Raw genomic sequence first — 17,325 nt, forward strand, 5'->3', positions numbered from 1 at the left:
CTAATTTACAAGTATCCAGTACAATGAAAAAAAAAGTGTAAACCTACTTGCATAGCAATAACACAACGAACTATCCGCAGATACCAACCCCCGCACGTGCGTCGCCGGCACCTCATCCAGGAGTTGGCGCACCAGTTCAAGAGGGAACTCACGGAGCCTGAGCTATTGGAGTCACTCTTTAAACCGCCCGCCTAAACGCAATAGGCCCAGATAGCTGCCTGTCCCGATCTAACAAGCAAGGCTCGGAAACCGGTTTTTCCTAACCGTTATCAATATCATATATATATATATATATCAATATCAAAAAACCTTTCAATTACGGTTTCGCTCGAAAAACTGTTATTTTGAAACCGGTTTTTAGAAAACCATTTCCATAAAGTTCTTGTCAGATTAACCGGGTTAGAACAATATAAAAACCGGTTTCTTCCTATGTCGGTGTCTATCTTTACGTGGCACACCACCAGGCCAGCCGGGCGTCTCGTCGCTCGTCGAATAAACCGGCTTATTTAGGTTACAATAAAGTTCTTAAAACGGTCGCGTTCTTATGAAAGTTCGGAGGAAAACCGAAATGTACAGTAAATACCGGTATTTTATAAACCGGTACGGAGCCTTGCTAACAAGTAAGTGCAAGAACGTTCAATAAAAGCTACCACGACATTATCCGTGCTATTATGCCGTTTGTATCTAGCTGCACTAGTAAAAGATGTGATTCATTTTATTTAAAATTGTAACCAAAGACTATGTAACGCCGTATTAGATGGATGCAGTCTGAGGAAAAAATGTGCCTCGAAAATCAAGAAAATTTGATTCTCGGACAGATGGCGCCACTACGTTTTACCACCTTTGGCCTACTCTCGAATAGATGGCGTTGACGATTTCGTTTGTTTTTTAACAATTTTAACGCATAACAGTGAGAGAACATGAGTCAAAATCATATGAAAATAATTAATGCAAATAAAAAAACATTTATCCATAATATAAATACATTTTTTAGATATTTTTAGTTTTAATCGTGTGTCGATCGATTGCCACTGAATTTACTGTGGCTACAAAATTTACTATGACAGTACCGCTCTATCCTATTGTATCCTCTTTTCTTCTTTTAATGTTTACGTAAATTTTTGCGTAGCCGAAAAATTGATTTACATAAAAATATTTGACTACCGATGTATTTTATATTTGACAATGGATGTATGTTTGTTTGCATCATGTGTTACCTGTAGAAGCTCAATGGTGCCCTCAAAAAAATTCTTCAATTTTATGATTATCCTCGTAAGGTCCACCATACAAAGATTCCCTATTTTTAATTTGAACCTTGTTGTATAGAAGATTAGGGTGACTTTCGTTTGTTATAGAAAACAATGAAACAAAAGAAATGCTACTTGATTCATTTAGTGTAAGGTTCAAATTAGATTGAAACAGAGTGTACATTGTAATGCACATTGGGCCTTACGAGGTTATACTTTGCTGAACATAACTATGACTTTTAGGTAAAAATGGTCACTTGGGTGTTACGTAACTTTTAGGTAGGAGGCGGGGGGTACACGAAAACGTTAGGCGCGTTACACGGGGTAGTGGGAGGGTCAAGTCTTCGAAAATTGCGTTACGTAATATTTGAACGCGCCCTTAAAAAGAGACAGACAGAGATTACAGGTCATCTTCCTGTTTCATGCAAGAAGCTTGCTTATTTTGTACCGTCTTCTAAAAAATGGAGGATATGTATTCGAATATTTTTAAAGATAATTAGGTAGTATAACTTTAAGACTGATGTGTAATCGTGCTTAATAACATTCCTTGTTAATGTTGCAGTATTTTAATAATTTAATTTGCTTATGCATAATTTATATCGTTACATAATAATAAATTTAACTTATTTAAACTGTGTTTAATTGACAATATTTTTTATATAGGTATAAAGAGTAATGCCATATTTTTTTATGATATAGGAGGCAAACTAGCAGACTCCTGACGGTAAGCGATTACCGTCGCCCATAGACACCCGAAACACCAGAGTTGTTGTAAGTGCGTTGCCGGCATTTCAGATGTGAGTAGAGCTCTTTTCTTGAAGGTCGTAAAGGGAAATACCGCGATATAAATTTATTATATACTTATATGGTCGTGGCGCAAATCACCAACATGGTTAGCCATGGCCTATAATCCAATCCAAGGCCCCCATCACAAATCATAAACTTAGCAGGCCGTAACGGCGAACATCGAAAATGGAAGATTCGTGATTTCGCTCTCTCTATTCGAGCAAAATATGAAATTGTACCACAACTCTATTAATTGTACATTCATTTTGTCTAACCTTGTAGGGTCAGCACAAGTGTGACGCGACAGTATCTCGCCCGCGAGATAGACTACCAGTTTTTTCTAAAGAATGACGAGTATAGTCCTAGCTAGTCCTATCTGTGCTAGCCCTACTGGAATCCCTGAAGTTACGTACAATCGTACATATGTGTACAAATAGCGAGAGGTACGTTTCTTCAAAACAGTAGTATAGTATGGTTCTTCTTGCATCCAGAGCGCAAGTGTAAATGCGGCATTCTATTATTTAATTTGATTTTATAAATACAAACTTTTTTTAAATCAACAATTGTCAAAGTCGTCTCTGGCCGCGGCTGTTCCAATTTTAAAATTGAGTGACGAATGCCGAAAATTATGAAGTGAAAATTAACATCAAAAATAAACTGTTCCGCACTCGTGTTTTTTGATAAATATTTATTTGTATATTGCGTAGATTGTTGATACGTTTATGTAAAGGTAAATTTAATGAAGTGAAGTGATGTTGATAAGTCGAGTGCCCGATGAGGGTGCGGGGCGGGGCGAGCCAGCGGAGATAACTCGTAACTGCCAGACGGCCAGCCAGCTGTTTGAGCTGATGACCAAGGACCATGACTTTGAAGCAGGTATGTGACCACATGCTTCTTTTCGTCATTGACAGACATAACCTACTGATGTTGTGAAACGTTTCCAAAATTGCGAAACTTCCACTTGGAAAATGTTTGTATTGTAAATGTAAATCCTCATATTGTTGTAAGTATATGAAACGAATTTTTCCATGCCTTGCTTCGGTTGGTAACAATTAGGTAAGGCTTTTAGTGAGAAGGAAATTTTTAAACTACGACTTTCCATCATCGTACCTAACGTCCACCACACAGCGCAGCATTGAGTTAACTAGATGGCTATATCGAAACTGCGTGGACAGATAAAATAAGTTTACGCTTCCTCTTTATCGTACTGTTACGACTTAGGAACGTAGCGGCTACGAACACTCGATCCAACCAACCAACGTTCCAACGTTCGATCTTGTAAACTCGTCCTATTAATTGGTTTGTGGACAGAACTTTGCATGTATGAATGGTTTGCATGTCTTCATATCTAGACAGATGAGACCGTAGACGTCATCGTAGTCACACCACCATGTTTATCTTGAAAGCATTTAAGACCTAAATAACAGAAGGCCGAACCACATCAGATGTGTTATGAAGCACGATAATGCTCTACGGGCAAGGAACGCAAGCAATGTGACTTTGAGCTGTGATATAATTATTGCAAACATTAGGTACAACGAGCGTCTTCGCTGGAAGGAGGAGCCGTGCTGCATACGCATCTGGTGTGTTATTTTATTACGATACTTTTTGATAATTTTATCCATACAGGAGATGATCCGCTCACAACTAGCGACCTCGTGCTGCTTTACAAGAACATCGACTTAGGGACCCAGCTCATGTCCAACGTACGCGAGAGACCCAACCAGTACGTGGAGAACGTGTACCACGACGACACCGAGACCGACTCTGACCTCGGCGAGAGCTGCAGCAGCGAGGAGCTCCGCAACATCATGCTCGCAAACAAGGAGAGGATCGACTTGTTTACCACTCCCCCCTCCCTCAACTCCCTCTGCCACAAACTCGGCGATTTAGAAATACAAGTCTCCAATATCTCCAACGATTTATACCACGACCGCCACTTTCTAAACAGAGATTCACACATAAAAGAACAACTTCAGAACCTACAGCTAATGTCCAAAGCGAATGAATTTAATACCCTGCTCCCGGCTTCGTTGCTCGACTATATCTGCTGCAAGCGTTTGGAAGACAATTACAACTTCTATATGGATGATATTATTACATACGTTAAGCATACTATCGATCAATTGAAACGCATTAGCAACGGGGATTATTTGCCGGAAAAAGTAAAGAAAAAATGGAGGGAATCGGACTCGAAAAGCATTGAGAATACGTCGAAAATTCTGACGACATCTATCAGCATGCCCCTGCAGGTGAAGCAGAAGACAACCGGGATGACGCCGGTCTGGGATGAAATCGTCCATACGGAGATGGACTTGCGGTCGCTCGTCAAGATAATGGAAAAGAAAATCGTTCTGGAAGTTCCGAGGATGATCAGCGACTCGTATAAATTTTTCAGCAGATATAGCGCTGACAAATTAGTGATGAGCTGCTCGCGGCGTCGAAGCGAAGGCGAGAGGGCGAAAACAAAGTCGCGTGTAGACGTTGTCTTGAGTGTGCAGCGCGCCGCAGCCGGCCAGCTTGTTAGTAACATCCATTCCATCATGGTACTGCAACCCGAGCGCCAGACTGCTCTAAAAGGTTATTTCTTACAGCTGTTTGTCGATATTTCTACCATTTCATTTTTACTAGGTATGTAGATATAGTGTCCATGTGCGTCCGCTTGCGGTCCAACTCAGTGACTGATAGTAGGTATGCATCAACCACGCCGACAATATGGTTATACTACTTACACTTAAAATGGAGATGACTTTATTATCTTTCCGATATGTTCTTGAACCGATTTTGTTTTTGTTTTCAGATTGCACTGAGATAATGCCTTTAGAATATCAGAATCCAGAGCACGCTGATGAGTTAATACCGAAAGTCATCGAGCTGCCCGAAATGGAACAAAATACAGGAAACAGGTCTAGTCTTCAATCCGACGAGTTTGGTTCCATCTGTTCGATTTCAGACGTCACAGATTCTAAAGAAAGTGATTGTAAATCTAAGGAGGACTCTGATAGCTCGAGCGCGGTCCCGCGGCCCGGCAGCCCGGACGCCGTGGCGCACATCCTGACCACGGCCGCACGGGTCGTCCGCGCAGAGGCCGCCTCTAACCATGCCACCCCCAACGACTTGAATTTCTCCATGACAACCATGAACCCAGAAACATCTTTACCGGAACAAAATACTTCAGACTCCTTTTATACCAAACCAAAGAAAAAGTCCCCAGAGCGAGCCCGAATAAAGTCTCCGTATGAGAATAAATCCCTTATTTTAGAGGAAAGAAGAAGAAGGAGACTGTTGGAAGTTAAAGAACGACGCGAGAGAAAGAAAATCTCTTCGAACGAAAACAGCAAAGTGGCTAAACATAAGGCTTTTCCTCAGGCGGTTAGTTCGGTCACCAAATTATCCATTACGAACAAAGCCTTTTACAACTCTATTTATGGAAGCAACGGTAATGTTGAGAGCAATAAGAGAAAGTCTTCAATGACACTCAATATGAACACGCGCAAGGGAGCGCAGAAGATAGACGAAGAGATCGAAGAGTCTGAGGAAGATGTAGACGGAGAGGTAGCGCTGCCGGACAAAACTCTTAAAAAAATTACTAAAGGCCACTTCTTAGATGATACTGAAACGGAAATGTCTTATCTGCAAAGTAAACATGACAGCGACTTCCTGCGAATCTCGACGTCGACGTCAGTAAACTCCAAAGAATCCATAACCAACTTTAATTCTCAGTCAGAATGTTGTTCCCCGCTTATAAGCGTCAAAGTTAATGAACAAGAGTTGACAACTGTAGAAAAGCAAAGGTAATTAATCAATTTACTCAATTCAGATTTAATCTAATTAGGTAAGTAAAAGTAGTATATTTGTCTTAACCTTTTCCAATAGGGAACGTGCAGTAGGTATTTTTATTTTTGCTATAATCCTTCTTTGCATGGTGATGGAAATCTCCATCATAACATTGTCCTATGAATTAGAGGTACTTTTGGAGGTGATTGATATTTATTTTTAAGACTGTCAACTTTCAACACTAATCCGTTTTGCGATTTCTTACTTAAATTTACGAACTATGGTAATAAAAATTATATTTCTTTTAATACGAAATGTCAGAAAACTTGGAAATTCCCAGAAGTTGATGATTTTTATTATGTGATTTTGGGCGTTTTATTCGGGGTTTGTAATTGTTTTATATTTAAAAACTATAATAGGTATACACAGGTACACAAATAGTGTACCTTTCTGATGGTAGTAAATTTTTCACTGAAAATTATATATTAACATAAATATGATTTAGCCTATACAACTTCTAACACTGATTTCGCAGTAAAAATCGATGTTATAATTTTTTACTATATTTCCCAGAATCAGCAAAAAATTACGTGACACATATATTCATATCAGGCAAAAAGAAAAAATCATGCAAAGAAGGGTTAAGTTGGTTAAAAATAGTCCACCTGTATATTATAACTTATTTTAAAAAATAGTACCATTTACTGGGAAAAAATGCGCTTCTAAGTACCAGTTTAAATTACGAACGCTAAAAGGGACGGCAACATCAGTAACGTCAACTCTGCTGTTCAGTGATACCACTACAGCAAAATTATCTGTACAGATTACTGTCGCCATACCGCGAAAAACGAACATCAATATTTCTTTATCTGCCTCTATACTTGAATACCTAGTTTACGTATTTAAATTTAAATTAACAGGTTGACGCACGAAATAGATATTCTAAAACCTAAAGACACATTAAATAAAGAGTCCACAGAAACATCAGAAGTGCACAACGATAAAGCGCCAGCATTAGAATGCCGCCGCAGTCTGGAGAAGATATACACACTGATGAAGAAACTTCAGCAGATCGAAACCAGTGAAACGACGAAGAAGAAGGCACAATCCAGCGAATCGAGGGGATTAATAAGTGAAAGCGGTTCTAGTCTCAAACGACGAGTGTCTTTTAGCAATCCAAAATTGGAAAAGCTCACAGATCGGTCAGAAAAAGCTAAAGAAAGATGTGATTCTCCTACAGCTGCCGTGCCTAAAGTCATTATTAGCGTGAAACCACAAACAAAACTTGACGAGAAAAACCGTAGCAAGGCGAAACCTCCACGCGCTATCAAGATGATACCTGAAAACCCCTTAAAAGCCATATCCCAATTACTCCACGATATTGACAACGTGCAAAAGTCCAGACCGAAAATTGCAGATCCAAAATCTATCAACCGATCGATATCAACTGAAAACGAGGAGCTAGTGAAAATACAGAAAAGACGGTCGCGGATCGGGTCGCCGGCAATAGAAGAACAGAAAGTTACGGCCAAAGTGAAAACGCGATTTGTGAGGGAGGACAAGCCAGAAGTTGTGAAGCCTCAAGTGCTGGAGAAAAAGATAAATGATATGATAGATGAAGCGAAGGAGGCGCGAGGCGAGGCGGTGCGCGGCCCGGCGCGGTTCAGCTCGCGGCTCAACGCGCTGGCGCAGCCCAAGCGGGCTTACGTGCAGGCGCGGGGCGAGGAGCTGCCCAAGCGACAGGTACCGCATAACGTCTTTTGCGAGATTTTACATTTATTTATATATACATATAATGTCATTTTTATTTGATTGGTTTTGCTGTTGTAATTGTAGCACCGCTCACAATCTCTCTGCTTAGCCTTAATGTTGACTGGCATTAAGTCCGCCTTTTGTACTGTAAGGTTGTTTTCTTTTGTGCAATAAAGATTAAATAAATAAATAAATTGTATGGAGATGACATCTGTCACCGTACCCAAGCTGTTTGAAATATACTATAATCGACTATCAATATACTTGCAACAGCACTTTCTCTCTTATAGTTGTCTTACACGTCCGATGTGAAGACCGCTTTACCACTTCAGACCCCTTGACGAGTGTGCGACTATCTCCTGGCTCCGTCAGCCACAATCCTGAAAGCCGTATCACACACAACATATATTAAATAGATATCTCTTTCTCGCTTTCACTTATGGGTGCGGTGCGGTAGTGTGTTACGGTTTAGGTTGATTTTTAAGCTCCCTCCGCACTCGCGTTCGCGGCTTCGCGCAGCGATTCACGCACGGATGAGGAGGGGGCTTTACGTGTCGCCAGACCTCTGACAGAGTGCAACGGCTGGGCTTGCCCGCGGCGCCGCACCGACCTTCAGCCACACTCCGAGCGGCACGAGCGCGCGTGCTCGCTGACCGCCATACATTTGTGCGTGTGCCCTGGCACTCTGAGCATGGGTTTCGTGGCCTTCGGGTTAATGAGGGCTATCGTTTTTTTGCTCACCAGTTGGCGCCTCTGTTGATGGTGGTCCAAAAGACTAAAGAACAGCTGTCAGTCATTGAAGTGACAAGTGACATTTGACATTTCGAACTATGGAAAAGACCACCATCTACACTAGCGCCCCTAGCGGCGAATTCATACGCGTTAGCCCTCATTGATCCTTACGTGTTGCCAGAACCCTGACCAAGTGCAGCGGCCGGGCTCCCGCACGCGACGCCGCACCGACCGCCGCCTGTCTCCTGGCTCCGTCAGAGCGCCACACTCCTCCTTAGGTGCGTAAAGGTGAAACAGTTTTTTCGAACTATATTGCCCGCTAATTTACTTTCTAATATTTCTATATAGTAACTCCTATGATATTCATAAAATTATATCAGTATTTTGAGAAAAGAATGATATAAAAATATAGTATATAATATATTTTAATTATATATATATTACAGTAAATCCAATCCTTTCCTTTCCAAATGTTCGTCTTATCCGTATTTCCTAGTTTCCCTAACTTTTAATTCCTTCACGACCTGACATTGGCTAACCTAACAAAAGCCATAACAAGGAAAAAAAATATTTCTACTATAACTATCTAATATATCCTTGATTGACTGTAGTTGCGGAAAATAAATTGAATGGAAAATTTGGGAACAAATCAAATTATTTTTAACATATATTTTGATTTGTGTTTTTAAGTACACTATACAACTTATATATAAATTATAAACTGAAATAAATGTCATGTATTAAGAGGCCGGTGTCGATTTTAGTCGCAAAAATGTAAAATTGATAGATTTAGTCCGTGAAATTTTACACCTTTTGTTACCTAATTGAAATAACAAGTACTGGTTTCTATTAGCACGTCTTCTTATCTTACTTTTTATCAGATCAATTTTCTGAAAACAGACTCACTAAATTAGTAATGTTTGCATTTCTGATGGACGTTTAGGTAAACGCGCGTAAAGCACTGATTTTGTCGCTCTTATTTGTAAATTTCGCAAAGTTTGGACTGCTAAACATGGTAATTTTGTATTACACATATCCTGTACTTGACGTTTATCAGACTACATTTTTATTATTATGACTTTGAAGTAGTGTAAATGAAAGTTAGACGAAATCAATTTTCTCCAGAAATTACTTCAAAACAAGTGACGATTTCTATGAAAATCGACTTAATTTCAACGTAATTTTGATACTTAAACAATCTACAACATTTGCTGAAACTATTCTTATACATCAATTTGTATAATTTACCACCATGATTTTTTGATGAATTTTTAAAAACTGCCCCTTCTCTTCATGCCACGAATTAATAAACTAGTGGATGTGAAATGACTCCTATTTAGTATGAAAACCAGTGTCGCTAAACTCACACATTCATAGCCACGTTAAAATACGTCACACACTTACAAAATTGCTCTGATTCGTAGCAACTTTCCATACCAAAAAGTTATTACCGGTGGACATTTCTCGAACGAATATCAACTGTAGGCTACATGAGTGACGGTTTAAAATATAATGTCAAAGCTATATGACATAAGACTTTCATTATCTCATTCATCTCACAAAAGCTCGCTCAACGTTCACCTAATACAACTACTCAACACCAGATGGCGTTATTTGATATAATTTTAAAATCACTTACTTATTACAGGCGAGAAAAGGGCTAAAAAACCAGTATAAGTAAGGTCTAATTACGCATGGTTTGTTACGGATCTCACGGTCACGTTACACTGGTGTTTTCGAGACCTCTACACGCCTGCGAGTAGCTAACCGTTGGAACTTCTTTCCATTCGACGATATAGGGAGGGGACAGTGTAATCGGAGTGTTTTATCGATATTTGTGTGTTCAGTTAGGTATTGATATTTCATTACCGTATGTTTTAACACATTTAGATGATACTTTATTTATGATTATAATATAGGTAGTGATAATCGTGATTGTATGAAAAATAATATGCAGTACAGTACAACAAATATCTAACTAGAAATTTGTTTCTTATTAATTGACCAACTAGGTTGTTAATGTGAACATTAAATATATCTTAAAGTCAAACAGATAAAATCATAGTTCTTTAAAGGTCTATTAACTCGGTATTGCTGTTATTTTGTGATCACAAATCTGCAATTACTTACATAGGTAAGTATTCGTCTTTAACAATATATTTACTTGTAGCAGCATTTAAGGCCAATCTAGACGGGACAACCTGATTAAATTGTCAAATTAATTGTATGGTGTGAAAGCATACATGAAACTGGCTCATCGATCCCACTTGATTTGATTGTAAGATTGTGACCTATCAAATCAGGAAGGGGGGCGGCAAAATTCCAATATTTGACGCTAGTTTGCGTGGTACGGAACACTTTTTATTAATTAAGTGAGCCCGAATGTCACTAATAATTACTAAATTAGTAACTAAGTTTTAGGCGTGTGGACGCTAGATGAGATGTATGGCAATTTTATCCCCAGAAATCTTTCTCTAAGAAATGCTCCTAGCAAATGGTGCTATATTTTTGCGGAAACTAATTTTCTTGCCCAGTAGCATTGATCCATTTATTTTTAATATCGGCATCTTGTGGTAACCTACAATAATTAATAATAAAGAAATAGAAAATATAAAACGTTTATTCATGGCACATTGCATGCATTGTACGCATAAGTGCATTAAGTACCTAGTCTAATTATATTAACGATGAAAATATGATGGGTGTAAAAAACAAAAACGTATGTAAAGGAATACGAAGGTTTGAAAGGTTGCCATGAAATGACCCCGACTTAACTTAGTGCTTGATGACCAGAGCTGCCATATTTACTAAGACATTGATTATCCCAAATAATAATTAGAAACGTGTCTAATAATAATTTATTACCGAACTACCAAACATCAAACTTGAAATATCGTAACTTTAACTTTATCGATATAAATATCGACATTGCGCAGCATCTGAGTAGCGAAGTTATTTGACATTTAGGATAGCGAATATTCCAGATAAACGTAAAGAATAGTGACAAAGGATTGTGAACTCTAAGTTCTTACTGATAAAATATAGATTTACTTAACGAATAATGCAAAAGAAACAGATTTTTCTATTTAAATAAATAACCACCGGTGATAGGAAATGCCTCCACGTGAAAGATTTTTTAAACCGCTGTGATTTCTGCAGCTTAATACTGCACAATACGGCATTTTAAATTTAATTATCAATTTTTGTTAGACGAGCGTACGTACGACGTGAATGTCATTCGAGCATGAAGTTTACACAACAACTGAGCATAGTCTGTGCATAAAGTGAGTCGGTCGCTACTAACTGTCGGATAGACGGGAACGCCCACTTGCCATCTCCATCCTACTCCGTGCTTCATGCATTACCGGTGACGCACGCTCGCGACCATATTATTAAAAGGCAAGATGAGAAGACGTGCTAATATAAATCAATACTTGTTATTTAGATATTACGTAACAAAACGTGTATAATTTCAACGACTAAATCTATCAATTTTACATTTTTGCTCCAAAATCGACTACGGCCTCTTAAGAAAAAGAGGCAGAGAGTTTATTAAAAGTTTGTGCAGGCTGCATCTTGGCCATTGCCATTTCCCAGCTCATCTTTATAGGTTAAAATTGTCAAGTAATTCTGTTTATAAGTTCTGTCCCGCTGAAGATTGTAATCTAGACCATTTATTTTTTAATTGCCCCTATTTTAATTTACAGAGATTGTTGTTTATTTGTACTTGTATTGAAAGACAAAAAATGTCCTGAATTGTATAAAGTAATACCTATTTGATTTCGTTAAAAATACTTTCGGCCTCTTATAGGTGACACTTTTTTCTCCTTTTGTTTTGTGTTTTAGTAGTTTTTAAGTTGTTTGTGTATTTCTTGTCTAAGTCTTAAGGATGTGTTTGTAGTTTGTACTGATGTATTGATATTTGAGCTGATGGCCGTGTTGCCAGTGCTCCAATTTTATTTTATTTTTTTTTACTAGCCCGTTATGGTGTCCCACTGCTGGGCAAAGGCCTCTCCCCTTGTTTTCCACGACTCCCAACCAGTTGTTGAGAAAGGTGTCTAGGTCGTCCCGCCATCTCCGTCTGGGCCTGCCGGGTCCGCGCCCCTCTTCTGGCATCCATTTGGTGGCTATGCTAGCCCATCTGTCTGGATGCATGCGGCAGACGTGACCGGCCCAGTCCCATTTGAGCCTAGCAGTCTTCTCACCGACGTCAGCAATGCTGGTTTTTGCGCGCAGCGTGGTGTTCCGTATACGATCGGTCCTCTTCACACCTAAAATGCTGCGCTCAATAGCCCGTTGGCATACCTTCAACTTGGACTTCTGACTCTCTGTGAGTGACCATGTTTGGGCACCGTAGGTTAGGACGGGCAGGATACACATGTCCACGAGTTTGAAATGAAAAAAAAATTAAGAAAAAGTGACGAAGCCCTCCAGTGGCAGCAAAGTGGTGGCGGTCTGGCGGTGGACACTGGAGGGCTTCGACACTTTTTCTTTAATATATGACATCTATTTCAGTTTGAAAACTTTTTATTAACTAAAACGAAAACGACTTCTAAAAGGATGAAAAAAAAAACTGTTTTTGATTAAACGTACCAAACCCCGCACTGCCGCTGTGTCGCAATTTTCGCGCATGTCGGCAGTCTGAAGGCAGTATGAAAATTACTAAATGAAATAAGTACTTATTAAGTAGGGATAGCCAGTTGTAAGTTCGCTATGAACGAAGCTCGGATGGGCTGGCCTTTTTGTCGTATACTATTATAAAAACTCAGTTAACGCCGAGTAAGTATATCCTAAAACCTTTTTGTCGTTTTGAAATATTTAATTGATATTCATAATTTTAAACCGAAGTGCAGAGCGTACCACCAAGCCGCGCCGCTCCACCGCCAGCAGCCCCGAGCGACGCTGCCGGGGCTCCCCACAGTTTGGCACGCTCGCCGTCGCCGCCGCCGACGTACTACAGACAATGTGAGCTTACTTTACATCAACTTTACATTTAGTATCTAAGTCAAATGAGTCGCTTCAAACTCGGGTAAATCCATCTGTCAGATTATGCGATTTTGGTATTAAGAAAGGGTAATAGGGTAGATATTTGCTGAGAGGGTCGAATGGATTTACCCGAGTTTGAAGTTAAGCGAAACAAATACGAACCGCTAAGACGTCTGAACTCCTGAGCAACGTCGCCGGATGTCCCCGCAGTTTGTCACGCCCGCTGCCGCACTACGTACACTGTGGGGTTACTTTACGTTTGTATCAACGTGCCGTGTCACACGGCCCGTGTTTATTACCGACCCAGGACTTCCTTTTCATTTGGATTAAAGCGCTGTACCGAACGCCACGCCGCTCCCCAACTTGCAGCCTAGGTCAGCGTTATTGACGCTTCTATTAAAATACACATTATATGCTCCCGACTCCCGATGTAAGTCCTACCTTTCCTCATGTATATTCCGTCGTAATAACTATTTTAAACTTATCAGATTTTAACTACCTAGCCTGCCTTGCCTTATCTACTTATACCCATCCAGTGGGCTTTTGATTTATTTGGCCCTATTATTAATGCGCTTAATATACCTATGCAACTTGTCCGTAGAAAAAAGAAGGTGGCAGTGGAGCCGGCAGGCGGTCGCTGCATCGCAGAGCGAGTTGCGTTTACCCGTGCGCCGCTGCTGCCCTGCGACGTAGAACTATGTAAGGCTCAGTTAAAAAAGTGTTGATCTTGATATAGTCGTTCGATTTGTAACTGGCCCCGAACGGCTGATCCTTTGTCTATTGTTAAGTAAAACCGCACGTGCCACTATCTGCAAAAAAAGGATCGTGTAATTTCTAATTCCGCTCAAAAAACCAGTGTAGGTGCACTCTCCGATAACTCGCCTTTGTTACGCATCTCGATGACACATTATAGACTGGTTCTGTAGCGTTCGACTCGCCGGCACTCAGTAACCGTAGAGGGACCACACAAGCAATCGCATTTTCTTCCATTAGTTCATTTTGAATCTTATTGCAATTTCTGGCAATTTCCATAGGAGTTGTAGTTCAATAACCGGTTAAAGTCACCGAACCATTTTTATGCAGGTGCGGTTTTACTTAACAATAGACAAAGGACAAGCTGTTCGGGGCCAGCTACAAATCGAACCACTATACAAGCTTTCCTAAAATGTAATCCTTTTCACTGAATGTCCATGCCAATTTTGGTTGTTTGTCGTAGCTTCGGAGACTTCATGTGCCACGGATGATGCTCAGTCCAGTTCTATCGGCCTCAAACTGCACCGGATGGTCACCGACATGCTCCGCGCCTCGCGACCTTCACCCGCCGCAGCAGACGTCAACCGCCGTGTCGGGGACCCGAGCCCGCCGCTCGCCGCCACTGCCTGCGGTGTGGAACCCAAACAAACTCAAATCATCACAGAGGAAATCTTTGTAGAAAATACCGCCATTGAAGAAATCTTTACAGCTATCAACGATCCAAGTTATAGGTTTGAAAATGCAAAACTAGTCACACCGGCCAACTCCGTCACAGAGCTCGAGGAGCTAGAACACGCCCTACACCGCAGCCTGTCGTCCGGGACGTTCGCCGGCCGCCTGCGCATCAACAAGCTCACACTCTCGCCCCGGTCCTCCCTGCAGCGAGTCGTTATGCACCAATCTGGAGACACCACTCTTGTCCTCAAATCGCATTTAACCCAAAAAATACAAGGTACTTGCCAATCGTCTGATCAGGAATGTGATTTAATAGGGATACTATCGAAGACGCGGTTAAACTACGGATTTTCTGGATTCCCGTTACAAATATCTACCGTCGGCTATGCTTTTCCTACTTTTAAATATGAAACAAAGAACATAATGCCTAGAATAGTTCACACAGACATGTTTGATACGTCAGCTACGGGGACATCTTGCACGGATAGCAAGGATACTGTGCTGGAGATCAAAGCTGAAGAACGAGGAATAAGAACGGACCAGGAATGTATCACCACACGAGCTGTCGCTGCCGAAAAAAATCTGGAAACTGATATCAGTTCAGTTTCAGCGGCGATCGCAGAAAGTGGCATTAAAGAAGTCACAGCATCTCTTAACAAGATAGATGGTCAATCTTCTGATTATACTTCTTCTTTTGACATCTTGGTGGGACTTCTGAACGAGATTCAAAAAATTACGACATGCGGGAGCGACGCGACCAGCGCGCAAGCACTAGAAAGTATTTCGAGTGAGTCGAGTCCAGAAGATAGCGCTGCCGACCGTTCCGACCCTTCTAGCTCCGGAGACGCAGTGTCCAATTCCTGTAAGAGCAGCGATGACCCACTTGGGAGCCCGGAAACGAAATCGGTTAGCGCTGAAGCTGTAGAATTGAAGCCGGTGTGCGAAGACAAGGAAGTATTGGCTCGAATCGCGCCCGAACAGGTCGCCGCTAGCACATCCCAACAGGCTGAGTTCTCAAACGGTATCGAAACATCCACTTGCACAGACTTACCAACCTCGAGTTATTCCGTATCGGCTTTCACTCACTCTGAATATTGTGACATAGCCTGTAACACATTGATGCAATCCGGCGATAAAATTACAGTGCAAATGGGAATGGAAACAAATCGAACCTCCGTCAAATCACTAGTGCCCTATTATAATAATATTTTTAAGGTCGAAATGCAAAACGAAGCAACACTCTTGCCTCTCACACATTCAGTAGCTACTGGAACTAAAAGAAATGTAGCTGCCGTCTGTAACATTTTGGTAGACATTGCTCCAGTCCAAAAAAGCAAAAGAATTCTGGATAAGCGCGAGGTAGTAAAAATTGTAAGCGACCAAAAAGAGGTAAACAAATTTAGTCTGAATGTTGGCGAATTGGATTCCACGCTCAAAGTGAAAAGGGACATTCTTGTGACGTTTTATTCCATATTGGTGTTAACTGTCTTTGCTGCCCTGGCGTTTCCGGAGATGTTGCAGTACGCGTAATGTAAATATGTATGTCGGAAGCTACAGCGTAAACATAAATTATGGAAATTTGTTGTCATGATTAGGTTTGTGTAGAATTTATTTATTTATTTATTGAGCCGTAAAAGTTATTATAATAACATTTCCATGTAGTTTTATTTAAGAAGGTATGCACAATCTGAAGACTATACTTCATTCTTCCGAGGCTCCGAGGGTACAACGGAACATGTAGCTACATGTTCGTGACTCGTGTCAGAGGGCCTACCGCGAACTGAGTCACCGAAGTTCGCAAATTGCGGGCCTCTTTCCGCTTTATTGGGTGTACCTCTACATTCCATAATTGGGTGAATGAAAAATAGTATGAGGAACGCTAACTGGCGTGGACGCGTGTGACAGATTTTACCTACCCGTATACACGGTGTGGCCTGTAATAGGAGCAAAAAATTAAACTGAAGGCTGTACTCCTCATACCGGCCAACATTTGTTCAGCGACTTTTAAAAAAACTGGTGTTTTTATTTTTAATACACTTTAAAGTTTTTTCCAAGACGCAATGTATTGCGAATTTTGTTATGTCTAAGGTGTGACAGGCAACGTCAATCACAATGATAATGGCGTACATTGAAGCTAATATTTATTTTGTATGAAAAATACGAAGCTTTGATACGAAGTCTAAAGTCTTCATTATTTTTAAAAGTCGCTGAACAAATGTTGGTCAGTTTGAGGAGTATAGCCTACAGTTTAACTTTTTGCTCCTATTACAGGCCACACCCGATATAATGGCACCCGCGTGCTTGCGCCCGCTCCGTGTACCGGCGCCAGCTAGCGGAGACCCTTAGACTAAAAGAGAAAGATGCCCGCAATTTGCAAACTTCGGTGTTCGCGGTAGGCCCTCGGTCACGCTAGGTCAAATCACGTCAAATGGAAAAAACCCGAGTCCCCGACACAAGCTACATGTTCCGTGTGCAAACATTTCGGTCAAATTCTATAGGGCTTCATAGACATACTTGCAAAAATTTACATAGGTACGTTTACAATACACTTTTGTTTTGATAAATCATATTCAATCGATCTATCGAATGCCGCAATGTATTTTAGCGAGAAAGCGAT

General features: G+C 40.6%; 3 protein-coding genes across 3 annotated transcripts in view; all 3 read left to right on the forward strand.

Moving 5' to 3' along the window:
• The window catches only part of LOC134749100 (ral GTPase-activating protein subunit beta), a 52,124-nt gene extending 50,245 nt beyond the window's left edge, over positions 1–1,879 (forward strand). Inside the window, exon 28 of the mRNA XM_063684004.1 lies at positions 81–1,879. Coding sequence (XP_063540074.1) covers positions 81–195 — 115 coding nt within the window. The 3' untranslated portion in view covers positions 196–1,879. The remainder of the gene's footprint in view (positions 1–80) is intronic.
• Positions 1,880–2,664: 785 nt separating this feature from the next.
• LOC134748749 (uncharacterized) lies at positions 2,665–16,358 on the forward strand. The gene is made up of 8 exons (XM_063683523.1): positions 2,665–2,909; positions 3,663–4,613; positions 4,834–5,827; positions 6,731–7,553; positions 8,476–8,572; positions 13,148–13,259; positions 13,882–13,979; positions 14,497–16,358. The coding sequence occupies exons 1-8, from the start codon at positions 2,786–2,788 to the stop codon at positions 16,236–16,238; spliced, it is 4,941 nt and encodes a 1,646-aa protein (XP_063539593.1). The 5' UTR covers positions 2,665–2,785; the 3' UTR covers positions 16,239–16,358.
• LOC134748751 (omega-amidase NIT2) overlaps positions 13,074–17,325 on the forward strand; it is a 92,877-nt gene continuing 88,625 nt past the window's right edge. The window contains exon 1 of the mRNA XM_063683525.1: positions 13,074–13,077. The gene's annotated coding sequence lies outside the window, so the exon portion shown is untranslated. The remainder of the gene's footprint in view (positions 13,078–17,325) is intronic.

The sequence above is a fragment of the Cydia strobilella genome, chromosome 17, assembly GCF_947568885.1.
Source record: "Cydia strobilella chromosome 17, ilCydStro3.1, whole genome shotgun sequence".
NCBI lineage: Eukaryota > Metazoa > Arthropoda > Insecta > Lepidoptera > Tortricidae > Cydia > Cydia strobilella.

Bases quoted from the DNA above. Each gene is read 5' to 3' on its own strand.
- LOC134748749 (XM_063683523.1), top strand. From the start codon at position 2,786: ATGTTGATAAGTCGAGTGCCCGATGAGGGTGCGGGGCGGGGCGAGCCA. The intron at 4,614-4,833 runs GTTATTTCTTAC...TTTTGTTTTCAG, and splicing joins GCGCCAGACTGCTCTAAAAG to ATTGCACTGAGATAATGCCT. The intron at 7,554-8,475 runs GTACCGCATAAC...ACGTGTTGCCAG, and splicing joins AGGAGCTGCCCAAGCGACAG to AACCCTGACCAAGTGCAGCG.